General features: G+C 37.0%; 1 protein-coding gene across 1 annotated transcript in view; it reads right to left on the reverse strand.

The window, feature by feature from the left end:
- Positions 1-250: 250 nt before the first annotated feature.
- Positions 251-22,167, reverse strand: part of GXYLT1 (glucoside xylosyltransferase 1) — a 49,506-nt gene continuing 27,589 nt past the window's right edge. Inside the window, exons 5-8 of the mRNA XM_024740437.1 lie at positions 20,779-21,030; positions 14,467-14,590; positions 14,079-14,251; positions 251-6,095 (exon numbers count right to left, since the gene is read on the reverse strand). Of these exons, the coding sequence (XP_024596205.1) occupies positions 5,934-6,095; positions 14,079-14,251; positions 14,467-14,590; positions 20,779-21,030 (711 nt within the window). The 3' untranslated portion in view covers positions 251-5,933. The remainder of the gene's footprint in view (positions 6,096-14,078; positions 14,252-14,466; positions 14,591-20,778; positions 21,031-22,167) is intronic.

Genomic DNA, 22,167 nt, shown 5'->3' on the forward strand with positions numbered 1-22,167 from the left:
GATGTATTTTTGCATCTGGTTGTCACTTGAGACGCAGAATGTTGGCTGTCACTTGGGGGCCGTGGGGGGAGACACAGCTCACATGGTGAGAACAGTACTGTAAAGACAAAAGGTACCTAGGTTTCTGATGATGTTGTCCAGTTGCCGAATTAGTCAGTCCAGGAACTGCCCTGACTTTTAGTTATCAAGCTTCCCAAGCCTAAAGATTCCAAAATTGCTTCTGACTGATAGAATAATTCAGACACATCACTTGAAGAAATTAGGTATTTATTGAGTATATGTTTATTTAGTAAGAACAACACAAAGTTTCTCAAGAAAAAGATGATTTGAATCCCCCCAAAACAGAACAGAGCAACTTTCCATTATTCTCAGGTTACATCCCAATCTATAATCTTATACTGACCCTCCCTTTAATAAATGTCAAGATACACAAAATACTTGGAGGAAGATATCCAAATTATCCTAAAATTGTCATATTTTCAGGTAAAAATCAATTTAAGAGTAGTAATCTCTGTGTAACACAGTACACCACAGCCGCCTTCCTGCAGCTTTAGAACCATTACTACTCAAAATATTAACATATTTATGCAAAATGCTTGTGAAAAATGGAAACACCTTCCAGTTTCTGACTTTAGGAACAAGTACGAACCACCATCTCCTTCATAAATCTTCTGTTACAACATCCATCAAAAGCCACTGGCCCAGCTCTCAGATACTGACAACAATGGATGTGATGCAATGGATGACACAGTTTACAGCTACGCTACAAGCCCTGAATTATTTTTGCATAACATTCCAATATTCCCTGAAGAGATTTTATACACAGGTTGAAAACAGCTATTTTCCATCATAGTCAAAGTCAACTTACATTTTAAATGAAAGGTACACTGTTGCTTTTCTTCAGTTTTTACAAGGAGTTGCTATGATGATGTGTGTTTGAATATGCTCACAAATTCAGATTGTATATGCAAACTACACATAATCAGAGGCTCCACATCAGGTCTTAAGTTTGGCATTAAAATGTCTGACCACAGACCCTCCAAATAACATTCACAGCATTAGAAGTGACAGAAATTTTCCTTTCTTTTTCTCTCCGTATCTTTTCAAAGGTTCTCTTTTGTTTGAAAACTGGGTTCATAGAAAATTCTTAAGAAACAATCCCAACAGATATTTGGAATTAATTGGTAGAGATGAGGTGACAATAGATATTTTCCATTTAGAAGTTTGACATCGACTTGTAATCAGTTTTAAATTGCCTAGTCCAATATGCTATTCCATGTTCTCGTAATTCTGTAATTGCTAGATATTTGGATTAACATCATATTCATTTTTAGTTAAAAAAAATTCTTGCATCACCTTTCACACCTGCCTTAAGTTTATATAATTTAGTTTTAAAAATCTAGTTTCATGTTCAATGAATTAAGAAACGACGAACACCAGGACAGTTTAGCCAGACTTTAACAGGCAAAAAAGGGTTGCTTTGGCAATGTATAAAAGGATGACTGTTACAGTACTAATCATTATTTAATCTACTTTTATTAAATATTAAAATTCAATAAGGCAATTGTTTAAGATGCTTGAAATTACATTTAATAAAATGATAACTGGCCCCACACCTGACATACTGCTTCCCTAATTCTTCTCTATTTTATTCTAAGGAACGAAAAGTTATTTAAAAAAAAAAAATCAGGGGTCTCCCTAAATCACTACTGATTAACACTAAGGTGTTTATTACTTACAATATAAACTTCTGAAAAAGAAGACACTGAATACTTTCTTTTTAGGTTTTTCCATTTAATGTACTCCTGCTGCCTCCTGTTCTCTTTAATCCATTCCTAACACTTCAACTGGAAGTATGCCTATTGAGGAATCAGGAGATGTGATGTACTGTTTAAGCTGCCATTCATTCAAGGCAGGGCAGTGGTTCCCAAATCTAGCTTCTTATCAGTATCATCTGGGAAAACCACTGTGATAGATTCCTGGGCTCCCTTCATATCTGATATGGCCATCCCCTCCTCCTGTGTTATCTATGTGGTCAGTCCTGCATAATCCAGCATCTGGGAAGACTAAAAGAATGTTAAAAAGGAAGATATTTGTCATCGTGTTTCGACAGGTCTTAGCTCACAAACTTGGATCCAATTAACAAAAAAATACACACAAAAAAAATACAATGTTGAATCACAGCACTAAATGATCAGTGAGTAGAGTGACTGGGAAAAGACTTTAGGATCAACAAATCAAACAAAGGTATCCTGGCTGCCCCTTCCATGAAAGCCAGCACAATTCCTGAGCCCAGAGGGCCTCGTGAACTGAAACAGAGGAAGGCAAGCAGACAGTGGTACAGGCTGGGGTGTTGCAACTCAAAAAGTGACTGTTCCCACACCTCCACTCTCTACCTCTACTTCTCGATTTCCCCACTCTCATCCCCTCTCTTCTTGCACTCTGCCTTTGGCCATTCTCACTCTTATTCCCTTCTCTTTCCTCACTTTTCTCACTTCCTCTCTTTTCCTTCTTCCTTTGATCATTCCTTTACATCATTCTTTCCTTTGCTTTCTCTTCCTTAAAAATTCTTCCTTACATAATCTAAGCAAATTCATACCAGAGATAAAAAAACATTCAGCCTAAAACAGAATGATCTGTTCAGGAGACAACAGAGCAACACAGAACTTCAACAGTAATGCTGGTGTGGCATGATACAAGCCATGCAGCAAATCCATTCTCTCTTCTGGGTCTCAACTTCATGACTTCTGAGTCTCAACTTCATGACTTCTGAGTCTTATGAGGTGGGAAGGGCATATTGATTGTTCACAAACTTATGGCACAGAGAAGGTTAAATGGTATGCCTCGGGTCCCTAACCAAGAAGAGAATCCAGATCTAGTTCACAGTCTGGTTTTCCTTCCATTACACCAATAACATCTGACTGAAGGCAAGATGAGAGAGCAGGGAGTAAGCAGTAGTATTGTTTCAGGCTCTGAAGTGTCCAAAGGTAAGTGGGTTACCGTATACATTATGAACTACTCTTCATAGGGAAAAAAAAAGTATGTATTTTCTTAAAATGTAAATCACAATATATATTTTCTAAAGGTTTTCCAAGTTCCTCTAAGGTGGCTACTTCATATAAATGAGGGCTGGCTACATTATAAAGTCATTCCGCTTTGGTAATACTGCAGCCCAGAGATAGTTCTGAGGTCAGAATTGTTCTAACACATAGACTCAAAGGATATAGAATGTAATTCGTATAAACTGCATAGATACACCATCTTATGGAAAGAAATATAAAACGTTCTCTAAGCTGTTCTAGAATTTAACCTCATTAATGCTGAGAACTGCACTTCTTGAGACTTCTCAAGGAAAAAGTTACCTTATCTAAAGATAAACTCAGAAAACTCATTTTAATATTGTTAAGGACTTTTTATGATACCCTAACTTTCAGGTAAACACAGTCCCTAAGTGGAGAGTTTTCGCCATAAACCAATTTATGGTAAAACGCTCAATTAGGTCAGGTCTGAATAAACCACATGAAGAACCTTCCAACTGATCCACAATGTAGAGTGTGTAACCGTGTAAACAGGTACAACAGGCGTGAGACCACAGCACACAGTCCAGTTAATCTATGACCACACTCTACCCAGTCCCAATCATACTAGAGCCTATGCGGCTAAGAATCTCTGTTCACTAAGGAAATCAAATCTAAGCAACTTCCTAATATAAATTTGTATCGTGTCAATAACCCCAAGTACTTCCGCTAATGTTTCAGAATCACATTTATAATCCACCAACTGTGCCGAGAATTGTGGTCCTAACTTCAACCTTCAAGTTGGCAAAATGATTTCCAGGGGTTCCCAAACTGACACCAAAATCATCTGAGGTGCTTATTACAAATAGAATCATAATGTGACTTATTTTTGCACTCTGATTCTAACATTGTAGTCAGTAAGGGAAATCTGCCTAAGAACGGGATATTAACCGAAGCCAAAGGAGGTATGATGTCACTGTAGTTACCGAAGTGTTCACAGAGGTGAAATAACATGATGCCTGGCATTTTAAGATACTTCAGCAAAGGAAAAAGGGACAGATGACACAAATGTGGTAAGATACTGACGTGTCTGATCTGGACGAGGAGTCCCACTGTACTGTTCTCTCTACTTCTGTGTAATGTGCAGACCCATCTAGACATGGGGTACCAGAGTCACCAGAGGTGAGGCCCAGGAATCCATTCTCAGCAAGGTCCCCACAAGAGTCTAATGTAGCCAGGCCGCCAATGGTCTCACCTGGGGACCATTAAAAATGATCCTATACCCTCCAAACTTCAAAATTCTAGGGACCTCATTTTTTATTTAGCAAATCAACTTCACCAAGTTCACAAGTTCTCACAGTCACCACGGTGCTCTGCCAGGGACGCACAGACTGTGCTCTCTGAACGCTTCTGTCCAAGAGTGCTGGGCTGGCCATCAGCTTCTAATCTGCCTTTCTTAACACCTTCCTCTCCCAATTTGTCCCTGACTGAACTGCAAAGACCGAGGACCGTCTTCCACGTCTCCACAGAGGGCACTGTGTCTTCATAAACCCAGTCACCACTATTTTCACAAAGGTGATAGTCTTCCTTCATGATTTTCTCTTCTCTATTTAAGCGTTAAAATGTCAAAAGGAGAAAAAGAAGTTAACCATACAGTACTTGGTAAAATGAGACGTGTGCCCCAGCACAGTACATGCTAAGTACTCAGAATCTACAGCTATAGAAGACAGGTCAAAAACACTAAGCGAAGTAATATTTTCTTACTGCCAAGATAAAAAAAAAAAACTGTCTTAAGTGATATTCAAAGAAGGAGGACATGCACATCAAACCAAATCAAAACTAGTTTTTCCATAATCAGATGTGACAATCTTCTGAAGCCAATCATCCATGAAAGTTGTCTAACTTAAAGTAAGGCTCTATACGTATATTTGCTTCTTCAAAAATATCTTGCAAAGCCATTTTGAGGTAGAAGGAAAAAGGTTTAAGTGGACCACTTTTTTTCTGCTCCACTGTAACTATAATGACTGCTCACAGGAAGTGCACAGCTTATGCATTTTGGTCCATCACATTTTCCACCATCATATAAGTACACTCGTTAGGTTCTCATTTTATTATCAGTATATTTATTGTGTCCAGAATGCCCAGTAAAGCTGAAAATTTTCATTTAAAGTGATAAAAAATTTCCTAAAATACCTAATTAATAACCTTAGATATGACTTTTGGCAAGACAGTTAAGCACATACAAATGAAAATTCTACGTTTCACAAATACACACAGAGACTAATAATCAAAACTTTCAGTTTTCCCTCTCAATTTTAAATGTGCAGTTTACTTATAAACTAAAAATAATTTTAAGCATGATTGTCACAAAAATATTTTAAAACAGAGATGAAATGTATAAAGGCACACACAGATTGTCGATAGTGACATCAGTTACATCCCATTTCTTTAGAAACAGAACATTTTCTGCTCCTGTAAACAACTTTCTTTTCTCACACATTTAAAGTGAGGTTAGTGCTGACATAAAATTATTGCTATACTCACAGTTTGAGTGTTTCCACTGTGTATGAGGTACATTTTTCTCCAACCATACATCCCTACTGCTCTTACCCACTTGAGAGTAAGAGTCAAACAAAGTCTGTAGGCTATAACCATTCAATAATATCTTCATCAATACTAGAATGATAGCAAATAGCATTACAAAACATCAGAAATCAAAAATATCTTCTTGTTGGGGTCCAAGACTTCAACTTATTCTTCATTACATGAAAATACTGCTCATTAAACTTCTTCGGGAAAAAAATTATTCTGAAGATGAATAATTCTTTCCTGAACACTTCATCTAAGACTATTCCTTCACACACATCCTCTGATATTTTGTTGTTTTAATTCATTTGATTTAGCGGTCACCAAGAATCACCTTTCCTTTGGTGGTCTATCATAACGATCTTGTATGCTTTTCGTCAGCTGTTTGATAAATATTTTGTAAATTTTTCCACAGTATGTATGCACTGTCTTTTGTAGTTCCAGTTCTAAAGGCTTTAATAAAGAATGGATGTTGTCATCTTCAAAAGAACACTAGAGAAAGAAAATAAGACAAAGATATATATAAAAATTTCACTCTATTCCCAACAACTTCTTCTTCAATCAACTTTACATTGACAACCTCCGTTTAAAGTCTCACAGAAAGTATGTGCCCAACAAATAATTTCAATGAGTTTAACAGACTACGATCTCACAGGAGGAGGGAGAGAGTACGGGTAACTCACTGGGGGTACTGGGGAGAGCCCTTCAGAGAGGAGCGTGGAGGCAAGAACATGGTCAAGGGCAGAGAAGACCAGAGATACTGACAGGTGTGAGGTGACAACCAAAAGCTCGAGGTGTCTGAGAGAGACTAATAAGAGCCAAGAATCACTCTGATAACACTGGTGAGGCTGGACTGGGAAGGAGTGAGACGGAGGCACAGAGCGGGAGGAATGCAAACTGACAGCACAGGTCAGTGCTTCCCACAGAACTCTAACTGCACAAAGGGATCCCAAGGATAAAGATGTTTGAGAACTGCTAAATACCAAGCACTCTTGGGGGGATTCACAGTGGCACATGAAAAACTATAAAAACAGAAAATACATCTGTTGGGTATTGTTTGGCCCACTAATTCCAAAATATACTTTTTACCCTTTTCACCAAAAATATATTAATAGCCCAAGGAATATATTTTGGAAAACACTGTTGTTAATAGTTAAGTGCAAATAACCTGTGAGCTTAGTATTTTCAACCAGGTACATTTTTTCATTTAGTATTTGCAACTACAGTCAGAAAGACTGATGGGGCTTGAAAACAGAACATTTTACGGGAAAAGTTTGAAGTCAGTGAAAAATGCAAAATCCTGAAGGAAATTCAGAACCTGAAATCTAGGAGGGCTGCATATGACCTGAGGTTCACTACGCTGCCACTGAGGGAGAGGAAATAAAAGCACCATTTGAATCACAATTAGTGAGTCTGTAGGAAGCCACAGCCCATCTAGGGAGAACAGGCTGAACGTAGATGCGAATTTAGAACATGGATGTGTAGAGCTGCAAAGAGATCCTAAACCTGGGTGCCTCTAGTGCAAGAAAACTATGAGCATTAACTGCATGAAACCTTCACTCTTGGGGTGGTTTTTCAAACCTAATTCCATATACTGAAGATAAGTATCTTGAAGTATTTTTGAAAACCAAAAAAAAAAAACCCAAAAAAACAAAAAGAGGAGAGGCTTAACTGGGAAGAACGTAACAAAAATAACAACAGCTAGCACACAGGGATCTAGGAGAGACTGCTGAAAGCTGGACTGGTTAAAAGAGGGCCCTTCCTACATGCCAGGCATTGTTCTAAGAGCTTTATACGTATTAATGCACTTAAGCCTCATACCAACTTCATGTAACAGGACATCACTATCTACAAAGCAACTTAAGGCAGGGGGAGAATCCTCCCAGTTACAATGCTAGTTAGGTGGCTAAGCCAGGAGTCCACCTCTGCTGCGAAAAGAAATCGATAGCTAGTGGGAAGCAGCCGCATAGCACAGGGAGATCAGCTCCGTGCTTTGTGACCACCTAAAGGGGTGGGATAGGGAGGGTGGGAGGGAGGGAGATGCAAGAGGGAAGAGATACGGGGATATATGCATATGTATAGCTGATTCACTTTGTTATAAAGCAGAAAGTAACACACCACTGTAAAGCAATTATACTCCAATAAAGATGTTTAAAAAAAAAAAAGTCAACAGCTTTACAACCGCAGAGCACTGCTTATCCAAAACAGCAAACGCAACTGTGCCAAGTCAGTTTCAAAAACTCTGTTAAAAGATGCAGCTCTGTTAACAGTGGTAAACTGTGCTGTGCTGTATACAGACACGTCTACATTTGTCTGGGGTTATGCTGAAGAAGGTCAGGTTTACCTTACCTTCCTCAAGGTTTAACACCTGTATTAAGTGATACTGTCAAGTAACATTTCACTGTGTATAAGCAACATACTTGGACAACTGTGGCTGAGAGGTGAGTAATAATGGAAAGAGCAAACTGTGGTCTTTTTCTTACTCTACAATGACAAAAAATGAAAACATAACAAAGGTGTTTAAAAGTAAACTCCCAGGAATACCAGAGATTCAGTTCATCCACTTTCATGTGATTTAAATCCCAGTTTGTGGTTAAATTTCTTTTTTCTTCACTGGGAAAGTCTTTTGATGAGTATTTTCCCAAAATAAAAATAGTGCCTCATGAATTAGAGCTCTTTTAGTCCAACATATAACACAAGTAATTTGCCCTTTACGGGAGAAGATGATAAATCACCCAGATGTCTACCTGTAGTACACAGCCGGAAGTCACGCCCTCCACCAGCCACAGACTCTGCAGAGTCCAGGAGTTGTGCAGCATGGAACGCACATCCAGACGTTCCCTTTCCCAGAGGCCACATGTGCCCTTACCTGACAGTGCGCCTCTTCCGATACTGAGTGCTACGTTTGACTGGTCTGCACCATTCCTGCCTGCCTGGTACTCATCCTTCCAGCTCAGTCCAAAGTCAGCTCCTCTGAGAAGCTCTCCTGACACAGTTAATCACTCCCTCCCTCTTCACTGGCACCGCACCCAGCACACAAACTTTTAGGAAGGTCATGTTTTATATCTAAGACTGTCAGTTGAAGGCAGTGAGTAAATAGTGAGGCTATGATGACCACAAGTAGATAATTAAAAGCATTTTCAAAATACAGAACATGTTTTAAAAGTATGGCAGAATGGCAGGCAGTTCAATCTGACAAATGCTGAGTGCCAACTATGTACAAGAAGGTCGTGCAGGAGGGAAATGGTCAAGAATCCCCTGCATCTCTGCAAATCTACTGCATCTTATGCAAATAGAAGAAGGGTGTGAAGTAAATCATAGGTAACACAGAAACACCAAGAAATCTAATAATTCAAACGAAATACAAGAAGCAGAAAATATTTCACAGAGCAATAAAATATTTTGTTCCCATTGCAAATCTGCAATTTTTAATCTTAGTATTTTTATTCACTCAGCAACTAATATTTAACAACTATGTGTGGGCCGTAAAAACTGATTTGCTGGCAGACAGAGCCATGCATTTACATTTTAAAAATGGTTCACGTCCTTACTGTTCACAGCATTCGATGGCTATGACTAAGCTTCTGTCTGACACTTGCATAAATGCCCTTGTCTAAACTGCAATTCTTTTAAATTACACTTCTCACTGAATTATAGATAAGGCAAGATAAAAACACTAACCAAGAGCACCAAAAAAGACTGATTAACTTCATTAAGTTGAAAAATGGGTAATATGGCTATCAATATGGACCCAAAACAAACATTAATCTTTAATTACTTCAGTATTTGAAATAGTTTTTAAAATAAGATTTATTTTTTAAAAACCAAGTGTAATTCATCAGCTTAAAACCAATACTCAATTTTTTTAAAGTATACATTTATAGAAGATCAGAAAAGATCAAATAAAACTAGTAAGATTTAATTCCTTAATAATTTTTTTTAAATGATAAAGGCAACAAAGAAATCACATTTTTATAGGAGTGCTTTTCTATCCTGCAAAATCTCAGAACCCCAAATGTACCTTTTGTCATTTTTATCACCTCTTGACAACCCATGATAAAGCATTATTAAAATACAATATTGATTTCTGAAGGCATACAAGGTCGGCTACATGAAAAAATGAACATCACTAACTTTCATAATTCTTCAGTGAGTGTAGCTGTATCGTGATAAACTGAGTATTCAGAAACCTTCTCTCTCAGGTTTATAGGACAAGAAACTTAGCAAAAACACTAAAACTGTAGCCTACAATGCTGTCAGCACTTTGCCTACCACCAGGTTTGCGAAACTCATTTTTCCAGGAGAAAACTTCAGCTCCTTGTCACTGCAGACCGTCACCTTACACAGCACGTCATCACTGCATCTAGCCCAACCCTGCTGCTGCCTCCCTTCATCCATCACCCCAAACAGCTCAACGCCTGACCTCCTCGCGGACCTTCCATAACCCCTGAGGCTTTTTCTCAGGCAATTTTGGCCCAGCCTGCTCACCTGGCACACTCTTACTCATTCTTCAGGGCTCACTTCAAATGCCTCATCAACAAAGCCTTCCCTGGCTCTTCGGGGCAAAACTTGCACTCTTTCACAGTCCTAGTACAATCTGTGTCTCAGTAGGTTACAGTTCAGTGTCTTTATCCCCATTCCTATTACTGAGGCTGTACTAGCAAACAATGAGAGCAGTCACGAGCAGATACTGAGCATCTAGCAAACAGGGGCATCAGCTCTTCTCCTGACCCCCACGCTTACACCAAACCACTCCTGTTATTTTACTTATGTTTTTGTCTTCACGTCCACATAAGATTAGACACAGTCTAGCAGAGCAGTGAACACACCCATGTGAGAGATGAGTGCTCACATACATACACGTATCTACCTACCCATGAACACACCCATGTGAGAGATGAGTGCTCACATACACTTCTCCCCAGGTATCAATGAATTAGCTGCATGGATAGCACCTGATATAATGTTCCTTAAGCAAAATCATAAATCCAGTCCTTATTTGGATTTGCCCCAAGTCTTGGTCCCCAACATATTCAGAGACCTGGTTCATGCATCATCTCCCCCTGTCAATCCACCTTAATTAAACAAGAGCACCGTAAGAACAAGGAAAAAAAAACAGAGAAGAACAGACATCTGGGGTGGTGGGGCCAGTATAATTTTTTCCCAAACTCAATATAAAGTAAACGCTTAAAAGAGAAAACCCCATTTACAAAGGCAACAAAGAAGATAAAATACTTAAGGATAAACTTAAGATATGTTCAAAATCCACAGTATGAAGAAAACTATTAAACATTCCTGAAAGACATAAATGAAAGACAGACCTTGTTCTTAAGATGTCTCAACACCATTAAAATGTCAGCAGTCACTAAGTTAATATGTGAAGATGATACACTCCCAACAAAAAAACAAGTTTTTTATGTAATTAAATGAGTTGATATTTGTGGAAAAATAAAAATACAATAGGTAGGAAAACACTGAAAGGACAGGCTATGAAGAGGAAGTAACCCTATCAGATATTAAAATACGGCACAAAGGCTTTATAATTAAAATAGTGTGCAAGAGTACACAAATGGACAGACCAACGGAGCAAAACAGAAAATCCAGAAATTACAAACGGAACTTTAGTATATAATAAAGTCAGTATCTCAAATCTTTGGGTTACAGATAGACTTTTAAATAAATGGTGTTGGGACAAGACAGCTATTTGGAAAAAGATCAAATTAGATCTATTCCTCTCTCAAAAGAGTAAATTCCAAATTGAGAAGAAGGCTAAATGTAATAAATGAAAAAGTATATAGGTGAATTTTTCTATAAGCTGAGTATAGGTAAGGAAAGACTTTCTAATTACTACTTTTTTAAAAAAAGGTTTTAAATTTGATTACATAAAATTTTTTAAAAACAAATTTGAATGGTAAAAAATTCCATAAACAGTCAAATTGGGGAAAAAATTTACATCAGATGTCACAGAAAAAGAACTAACACCTTTAATACACAAAGAACTTGCAACAAATGGTGGGGAGGTGGGGAGTAGAGACCGAAACTCCCTCATGGTGATGACTGTACAACTCTGTAAACATGCTAAAAACCACTGAATTATTTATACTATGGGTGAACTGTGTGGTATATAAAATATGTTATCAGTAAAAAAGATGTAAAAACAGCTGTTAAATATATAGAAAGATGTTCATCTCAATCATAAGAGAAAGGCAAATTAAAATTAAACTAAGATTCCATTTCTCACTCGTTAGAATGGCAAAAATTTTTCAAGCTTGATAATACACCCTGTTAGGGAGGCTGTGTGCAACAGGCCTCGTCATGAACGGTTGGCGGGAATGCAAATAATCCCCATGTAGGGAAAACAGGTGGTATCTTCAATTAAAATTATCCCATGTCCAGGAATTTACCCTGAAGAAACATCTCCCAACAATACATATATATGTATGGCAAAGTTATGCACTGCTGCGTTATTTATTATTCAAAATGCTGGAAAAGACCAAAATGTTCAAACATAAGAGATTAATTGAATAAACTCTGGTACATGCACAAAATAGAATATCATACAGCTGTTTAAAGAAAAAAAGCATGAAGAAAATATTTATAAATGCCCAAATTTCCAGAATACTGTAAAAAAAGGCAAAGCGCAAATAAAGATGAACAGTACGCTACTTCCCATGTAAGAAAAGGGGAATTACAAAACATACACGTATCTACCTACCTGTACAGGAAGGACAAACCAGAAAATGAAATTGGTGATGGGGTGGGGGGCCTGGGGTGGAAGGATGGGGAAGGAGTGCTACTTCTGAGTAAACCGTTATATAGTTTTGACTTTTTGAAGTATATTAATATTCCTCATATCAAACTAAAGTTACATCAACAAAGATGAGGGGAAAAAACTTAAAACTGAAAGCATACAGAAACACATGAACACAACTGTATTTCAAATGAATGAATAACCACACTGAAAGAAGGAGAAAAGAACTGACACAAGTAACTTCTGTACATAGTACTGAGTACACACCCTTGTCTGGGGCAGGGGAGGGGCAGAGGGAGGACTAGAAACAAATCCTTTATAGTAGGCTGGTTTTTCAAGAACAGAGGAGCAGACATAGCAGTATGCATGGAGTATTTTTGAAATTAGTTTAAGTGTACTGTAGAACTAAGCAAAAGAGGAAATATTTTATGCTCGGAGCCAGGATTCTAATTGTGGAAGAAATGAGATAAAACAGAAACAAAGTAGGAGAAGGCAAGGAAGGGGCCTAAGGGAATGGAACTGGAGGCACTGGTGTGAGCACATGACTGTGTGTGTTTGTATTTTCCCAGCTCTGCTGCTGAAAGGGCTTAGAAGGGAAGACACCCTTGTAGCAATAAGTATCAGAGTTCCTTTGACAGCTGATTTCAGGGTGAGGGCAGGGAATGTATAACAAGACGAGCCTGGGATATTTTGTTTGGACAGAGAATGCGGAGGTACTCAAAATAATGATGGGAATATGTCAAATGAGCACAAGAGGTAGCCAAAAGGGCTCCCAATCGCCAAATCTGGCACAACTTCAGCATCAATATAAATAAAATTGAATACTGCATTATAAATCATGGAAAAAAATACATATCAATGAGTTCACACTGATAATGTATAGATCAATAAGCGGGCAAAGGGGAGTGCTCTTCCTTACAGCAGAACGCCAAGTGCCAGAACTAGATGTGGAAGGAGTGCTGGGTTTATAACTGATGAACTAGGGTAAAGGATATGCAAATTCTCTGTAAGCTTGCGAGTATGTCCACAAAAACATTTTTTTAAAAAAAGCTTACATTTCTCAGTGCTTCATAAATAGCTCTAAACGCTGGTTGCTTATCATCATGGTAAACACCTCTGTTCCCATGAAGAATAAAGATTCCTTCTTCTTCGGCTTCTTGGCAATTGCTTCCATATATGCAATGATCTGGTCGATAATTCCATTGACACGGAAAAACAAAAAGGCTTTCTAGGCAGAGACAAAACAAAAAAGCAAACATACCCTAATTCCACAGAATTAATACTTTGCAAAATTTTAGTTTAAATTTAGTTTACTCTGTCTTAAAAAAAAAGAGTGATAGCCATTAGTATAAGCCAAAATCAAATAAATGCATTTCTCCAGTTCTGACTAAATATTAACTATGATTTTTTTTACAAATGCAAAGAATAAATTTAAATGATTACCTGGATTATGAAAAAATATGATATTCAACAGATCTTGATCACCCCATGTGATGTTCAGTTTGTATTTTTTAAGCAATGGCATAAGTATATCTCCCCATCGTAGTCGCACAGAGGTCATATCATTCTGTTGGCAAATACATTAATGAGATTCTCAGGCTTCCAGGTGTAAAACGGCAGCATAATGACAGTTCCCCATTCTTCCCTTAGCAATTGTTACAGAGCAAGGGGAGAAGTGTAAACTTTCTTTTTTTTTTTTTTTTTTTTTTTGGAAAAAAGCTTACATTTCTCAGTGCTTCATAAATAGCTCTAAACGCTGGTTGCTTATCATCATGGTAAACACCTCTGTTCCCATGAAGAATAAAGATTCCTTCTTCTTCGGCTTCTTGGCAATTGCTTCCATATATGCAATGATCTGGTCGATAATTCCATTGACACGGAAAAACAAAAAGGCTTTCTAGGCAGAGACAAAACAAAAAAGCAAACATACCCTAATTCCACAGAATTAATACTTTGCAAAATTTTAGTTTAAATTTAGTTTACTCTGTCTTAAAAAAAAAGAGTGATAGCCATTAGTATAAGCCAAAATCAAATAAATGCATTTCTCCAGTTCTGACTAAATATTAACTATGATTTTTTTTACAAATGCAAAGAATAAATTTAAATGATTACCTGGATTATGAAAAAATATGATATTCAACAGATCTTGATCACCCCATGTGATGTTCAGTTTGTATTTTTTAAGCAATGGCATAAGTATATCTCCCCATCGTAGTCGCACAGAGGTCATATCATTCTGTTGGTAAATACATTAATGAGATTCTCAGGCTTCCAGGTGTAAAACGTCAGCATAATGACAGTTCCCCATTCTTCCCTTAGCAATTGTTACAGAGCAAGGGGAGAAGTGTAAACTTTCTTTTTTTTTTTTTTTTTGCGGTTCACAGGCCTCTCACTGCCGTGGCCTCTCCCGCCACAGAGCACAGGCTCCGGACGCACAGGCCCAGTGGCCATGGCTCACGGGCCCAGCCGCTCCACGGCACGCGGGATCCCCCCGGACTGGGGCACGAACTCGTGCCACCTGCATCGGCAGGCAGACTCCCAACCACTGCGCCGCCAGGGAAGCCCGGAAGTGTAAACTTCTGTTTCAAAACCAAGTGACCCTAATGTAAACGTAAATGTCAGTAAAACTGTCCAGCTGGAGTGCAGAAGATAACAAAAGAAGGTATCTGAAGCTGCACAAAGAAGTGATAAAACTAACAGATGTTGGGGAGGAAAGGGAAAGAGAAAGTAGGTGGTAGTTTAAGTACTATGACTGTGACCTCATCTTAAAAAGCAGATAGCTTTAGTACCTATGTCATATGTCTAGACACAGTACCTATGTCTCTATCATACAGCTGCTGAGGATCAAACCTGTTAATATATAAATAAAAAGTGCTAGGAAAAGTACCTGGCACAGTGTTAGCTATTATTGTCACCATGATCATTATTATTCTTAGTCTGATTTGCCAACCCTTTATAACTGGCATTTCAAAGAGGTCATTTGAAATTGATAGATACTGAATTTCGTCAGATGCCTTTTCAGCCTCTACGGAACTACTCATAGCTCATACCTAAGGTAACAACAGAGTTGAAGAGGGCTGGGGATCATGTGAACCCGGGGTGAAGTTGAATACTAAGTCTTTTATACCAATTTGACTCTGAAACTCTCCAGACTTAAACCCGTACTCCTCAAAGTACAGTTTGCAGTGTGCTGATCAGTGAATTTTTCATGTCCTCTACAAGATTTAAGTACACAAATTAAGAGTAAGATTTAGAAACTTTTATAGCAATTTTATGTCTATTTAGTCTAATATTTTCCTAGTAATTTATTTACATTATTTTTAGAAAAGCATTCCCTCATGACAGATTGTAAATAATGTTTAAAAAAACACGGATTCTTCTCCATAGATAGCTTAAAAAACATTATTACAGGGCTTCCCTGGTGGCGCAGTGGTTGAGAGTCCGCCTGCTGATGCAGGGGACACGGGTTCGTGCCCCGGTCCGGGAAGATCCCACATGCCGCGGAGCGGCTGGGCCCGTGAGCCATGGACGCTGAGCCTGCGCGTCCGGAGCCGCAAAAAAGTAAGATTTAGAAACTTTTATAGCAATTTTATGTCTATTTAGTCTAATATTTTCCTAGTAATTTATTTACATTATTTTTAGAAAAGCATTCCCTCATGACAGATTGTAAATAATGTTTAAAAAAACACGGATTCTTCTCCATAGATAGCTTAAAAAACATTATTACAAGCTATTCTAGGATATATAACAAACACAATGGAGGTATAAACAATCTATCCTTCGAGAAAGAAAAGTCAGAATTCCTGGGAAAAAAACTACGTATTTAAACTAAATATCATCTGCTATAATTGTATTACCTTTGTGTGAAGTTTCTCAGAATGCAGTAAATACAGTAAACTATACACAATCAGAAATAAATCTGGAAAATGACTGAAACAAGTTTTACTTAAGGAAATATTAAGAAAATACTTTATTGAAAGGATGACTCTGAAATAAGTCACAGATCATGTTCACTAAATGTTCTTAGGATCTGAAAAGGAAACTTCTGAATTGCTCAAAAGGACCAAGACCAGAAACAGATTAAATAGACAGGACTGGTGGACCCCTTGTACCATGTCAATGTTCAAGTCTTCACTGGATTCTACTTATGAAAAAAAAAAAATGTATAGAGAGACAGAAATACACCTATTCAAAGAAATACATCTATTCAAAGAAAAGAAAGATAAAATTACAAGGTCCAGGGCAGTTTTAGGGAAAAAAAGAAAAGAATCAAGGGGTGGGAGATGGGGGGACCTTTATAATACACGTAACGGAAAAGTTCTACTAGAAAAATACTGGACAAGAAGCAATAACACTAGTATTATTTGCTGAGGATACAACCTAGAATATCCAAGACAACCAATGAAAACTATGAGAAATGAGTTTAATAAAGAGGCATCATATATAAAAAGAGCTCAAGTCAACAGAAATGGAAAAATGGCAAAGTACAGAAATAGTCAAAGGATATGGCCATATAGCCATTCACAAAGGAGGAAACAAAAATGGCTAAAATTTGTATGAAAAGATTTTCATCCCACATTGGTGGTACAGTGAGGAAAGTAAAAATTAAAATACATGAGATATTTTTCAGCCATGTAACTATATATTCATACTAGTACACACAAACAATAAAATCAAAACATTCTTTCTCCACAATATCACACATATTAAATGTGACAGACTATATGTACTGACATAATCATTTATATATTTACTAAGTGAAAAAAGCAAACTGAAGATATATAAAAGAATTCTACATATAAATGCTAATGTACATGTATATCTGTTTCAAAATACTTTTTTAAAGGGTCTGAAGAATACACAGCAAAGTTTATAATGCCATTTGGGCAAAGGAATGAAACTGAGGAGAGTGGTGTGTAAAGGGCGGACTTGTATTTTTACTCTATATGCAATGAATTGCCTGAATTTTTATAAGCATGATTTAGTTTTGTAAATTTTTTTTTAAAGAAAACATTTCTAATCTTACAGTCCAGTACCTTGAAAAGTACAGTAGTGCAGTACAACAGCTGGCATACAGGAACCGGCATCAAGTGAACAGGTAAGAAGAGTTACTGACTGGAGGAGGGAGAGGAGGTGGGAGATGACAGAGCTGAAGTAGTTTTGTAATTCTTTAAAAAGATGTAGTTCTAATTTACTAATTTCAGCAAACCTACCAAAATGCACATGCATTATATTAAGATAAATTAGTTTCATTTCTAGAACTATGTATGCTTTTGAAAATAGACAGACTCATTATTATCGTCAGTTTAGGTTACAAACAAATATAAAACTGACAGGTGGCTATTCCTATTATGTTCCAACAATGCTAGAAACTGAGAATTCATCAATTCCCAAAGATTAGTTACTCTCCTAATCTCTGAAAAGTTCCATCCCTTTTGGTAAGATGCTCATTGATATTGTTTTAAGCTCTACATGTAACACAGTAAAAGCCCTCCATCACATACATCTTTCAAATATGTAAAAACGACCCTCACAGCCACCTCACAATAAGTATTCTCTTTTTTTTAATTTTTCAATAATTCATTAATGGCCTAGTTTCTAAAACTTCTGTCTGTCCTCTGCCAGTAATTATGTACTGAGTTGCTACTTTACGCCAGACTCCATGCTAAATATTCTGAATACAAAGCTGCATAAAAGATACACCCTGCCCTCAGCAGATGGAGAAAACAGGCAAAAATTACTTTACAAAGTAATATATGGCACGACATGAACAGGGTACAGTAAATATACAAGAAAAAAATTCTCAAGATGCCTTATTTATATTCTCTGGTTTTTAGCTAATAAGTAGAAAAAGGTTAAGAAATATCTTAATAGAGATTCAACACTGCAAATACAATCATAATACAAAATACAAAGCAGTATCTTAGCCAGTGTTATATCAATGTCTATCAAGCGTTATGAGAAAAAAAAACAAAAAAGTTAAAATTTTACTATTTTAATTTTAAAAATATATAATTATAATACATCAGGTTGGAACTGAATAATCATGAATGGTAGGACTGCGTGACAGCAAAGCAAAGACTTTAAAACATGGCCATGGCCACTGTCCTAAGTGGGTAATCTTACAGCTTTTCATGTGATAGGCACTATGGGGTAACATTCATGGATCTGCATGAAACAGTTTGAAAAGTTATTACAAGTAATTCAGTTACATCACTAGAGCTCTAAAATTTAAGATCTGTGCCAGAAATTATAGAGTTAGTAGGAAAAAACAAGGCAATGTTTGCTAAAGGTATGTTTGGAAATCAGGAAAAGTAAAGAAAGATATATGAAAAACAGAACTAAAAATCAATAAATTTTGTAGAAACATATCAGCAATCATAAATACAATATTTAGAAACAGAGTAAATCTGTGTTGTTCCCACTGGGCAAGAATAGAGCTGTTTGAAACAGAGGGATAGTAGGTATGAAGTAAATTGTGCCTACTAAATTAATGTACTATCACACTCCTCATATTTTTCTTCATTAAGCCATTAATACATAGGAAAAAACAAAAGCTTGAAAGTTTAGAAATTATTTCCACTCTTATATCTACATCTCTAGCTGGTTTAGAACATGCCACAGACAAAAAGAAAAGGGAAAGGGGAGAAACAAACATATTTAAGAATGATATTTAAGTAAGTAAAAGGTAAATAAAAAATAATCAGAGATTTGAACTATATAGCTGCAATTTGAAATTTTCTTAAAAATCAAGTAATGGTGTTAGACTAAATTATCTCTAAGGTTATTGCAACACTACACTTCTCATAATTCTAAGAATTTCCAATGAAGAGCTCCTGAGCAGTCACATTATTCCTTAGCACATAATCTTACAGCACCATCTTCTGGTATAATATTACTGTGCATAGTCTAACCATCAGAAAAGTAAGAGAACTTATGGTATGACACCTGTTTTATTTAGTAAAACTTTATGGTACATGAAATATTAAAACTCAAAATATATTAAAAAATTGGGTAATTGAAGAAAGATGTTCACTTGTAAGCAAAAGCAAAGGTTACACTGGCCTCATTAATGCATTCATTTGTGGAAGACAAAAGTGAAATGAAATCAAGATTTCAGAAAGGTACAGAAAATGGGAAAGCTAAAAAAACCCCTAGGTTTACTAGATCTTTACAGAAGACAAGAGTGATGGGTATTAACTGTCTTAAGAATGAAATGGCGAGATGTGGGTGATGAATGCTACAAGCAGTACTGCTGCCTAGAGCGAGGATAAGAAGGGACAAGAGATTTAAATCAGACATGCCGAAAGGAGTAATAAGTAATGGTGTAAATTCTGGTCCACCAGAAGCCATAAGAAAAATACCAGACAAATATATATACACATACAAATATATATTACATATATATTCATACCATAAAAGACATACTATCCCTTGATGTTTGATTTAGTACTAACTAGATGTAAAAGGATAAACACTGAGTCTCTATCAGTGTTTCAGAAGCCACTGCTTTTAGCTAACACTGAAGTGCTTACTATGTGTCATGCTCTGTACTAAGCATTTTGAATGGGTCTCTTTTAAATAGACAACCTACATAAGTCCATTTATTATCTCTATTTTTCAGCTGAGAGCACTGACATTTGAAAGTTAACTAGTTGGCTAGTGGTTGTGGTGAACAGGTGGCAAAGCTAAACGTAAGGCTAAACCACTTGACCCCAATGCCCCCAGACTACAACGACTTAAGGACTCATCAGCATGAAAATGGTAAACAATACAACACACTCAGGTGTTCAGAATATGCAGAATAAGAGAAGTTAAATAGCCTCATTCTTCTACTGACCCCACAATTTGAGCGATGAGAAACACACAGCAACTTTTTTTTTAAAGTTAACTTCCAATAGCACCAAAATAGCCAACATTTCCTATGTGTTAGCCTCCCTTCTAACTAATTTAACCCTCACAAAAGCCCTATGACATAGGTACTGTTATCTATCATCCCATTTCACAGATGAGGAAATCAAAGCCCAGAGATGTTCAAAACTTACCCAAGGTCTCAGCGTCTGAACCAAGCCAACGGTTCTTAGCTCTTAACCACAATCTGTGTTCCCCCAAGACGTACCACAGTTTAGATTCAAGTATTATGAGGCTGCACAACTACAAAATGGCAACCCCTGCCTGGAATACCAATCTAGGAAGGTGATGTTCATACTTGCTGCACTGTTACTTCACTGTAACACCATCTGCTCTGACCTACTGTAATGCTCTAATAAACAGAATACTAAGAACACACTTTTCTTCAATTATTCTAGATAAGTGGAAAAATTCTGAATAGCACGATCTAGTTCTTAATAAAGCAAAATTAAATTGGAAACCAAACAATATGGAGGGAAAAGAGAGATAAGTTAACCTGGATCGGTGACTTACCTTGAAATACTTCCTTCTCATTCTGGTCATGTTCATCAACATAACTCCAGAGTTCACTCCAGTTTTTCCATAGTATGGATGTCTGGCAAAGCGATTATACCAGCCTATTCGAGGCTCTTCATGTTCTGGTGCCATTGCAGCAATTTGTGTGGAATTAAATTTCTTTAGTAAAGACCAAATATCATCAACGGGCCGTAAAAAAAGGATATCAGTGTCGACATACAACAGTGAGTCAACTTCTTTCAGGATTAACTGTGAGGAAAGATATTTGGATCATTAACTATAACTCTATTTAATATAAAACATGAAAGAGGCTTTCATTATTTAAAAAATACCTAAGAGAGAAACTAATTGACATTAATTTTTAAAAGTAGTTTTTCCCAAGTCTGTCATTTTTTACAAGAGCATATATAGATAGTCTGCTAATCTCTTTAATTAACTTTTAGAGAAGAAAAGCTATAAAAACAAATCAGAACAAAAACTCAATACTAAAAATTGGAAGAAAAAATAAAAGCAGTAGCCTCAAAGACTAGGGTGGAAATGTTTTTCATAATGGAAAATAACATTAGCTTCAGTGAACTGACATATCGAATCTTAATTTCCTGAGGTAAATACAGAAATTAATCAGTACAAATGAAGATCTTCTCAACTCGTCCCCTCAGCCTGTAACACTAATGGCCAGCACCTTTACCTTATTCTGGGCTCAGCTAGCAAATGGTAGAGCCAAAATTGAAATCCACACCACCTAACTCCAGAACCCATGCTCTTATTTCTGAGCTTACTACCTCCCAACAAATCGAAGAAAATGTGCACTCACGTAGCAAGGGCAAAAGACAAGAGTTGTCTTGGAAGACTCGCTATGTCACTTTCCGAGAGACGTTAAACCTCCAACATGCATCTCTTATAGGAATTTTCAAGGGTACATTTTTATTTCTGCCTTACCCATATACTTTAGAATGTGACTCCTGCGAATTTAAATGTATTGCCTATCCCAGTGTATTAGTAAGACTCAATGATTAGGTTAACCTAACGGTTTTTGGTTAAGAATACAAAGACGATAAGAGCTTGATCTTCATTCTGCTCCTTTTCAAAGCTGCTACCTCCTCCTGCAGTTACGAAGATGAGCAGTTACGAAGCTGAAATCACTCCATGCCCCCACTGATTTAGTATCAGGCTGGGGAAAAATATCTGACAGTTGGCTACAGAGCCTGAGTAGAGAAGGCTCACTTGTTCAAAGACTACAATTAAAAGGATATGTACGTATGTGGATGTCTGTTCCTCTCTCACTTTTTGCGGGACGAAGAGTGAGGGAAATTGTTTTTATATCAACATTTTGCTTCTGTACCATGAGACAAATGTGTGTTTACAGACTTTTGTATTGTTAGCAAT

The sequence above is a fragment of the Neophocaena asiaeorientalis genome, unplaced genomic scaffold (genome assembly GCF_003031525.2).
Source record: "Neophocaena asiaeorientalis asiaeorientalis breed wild unplaced genomic scaffold, Neophocaena_asiaeorientalis_V1.1 scaffold340, whole genome shotgun sequence".
Lineage (NCBI taxonomy): Eukaryota > Metazoa > Chordata > Mammalia > Artiodactyla > Phocoenidae > Neophocaena > Neophocaena asiaeorientalis.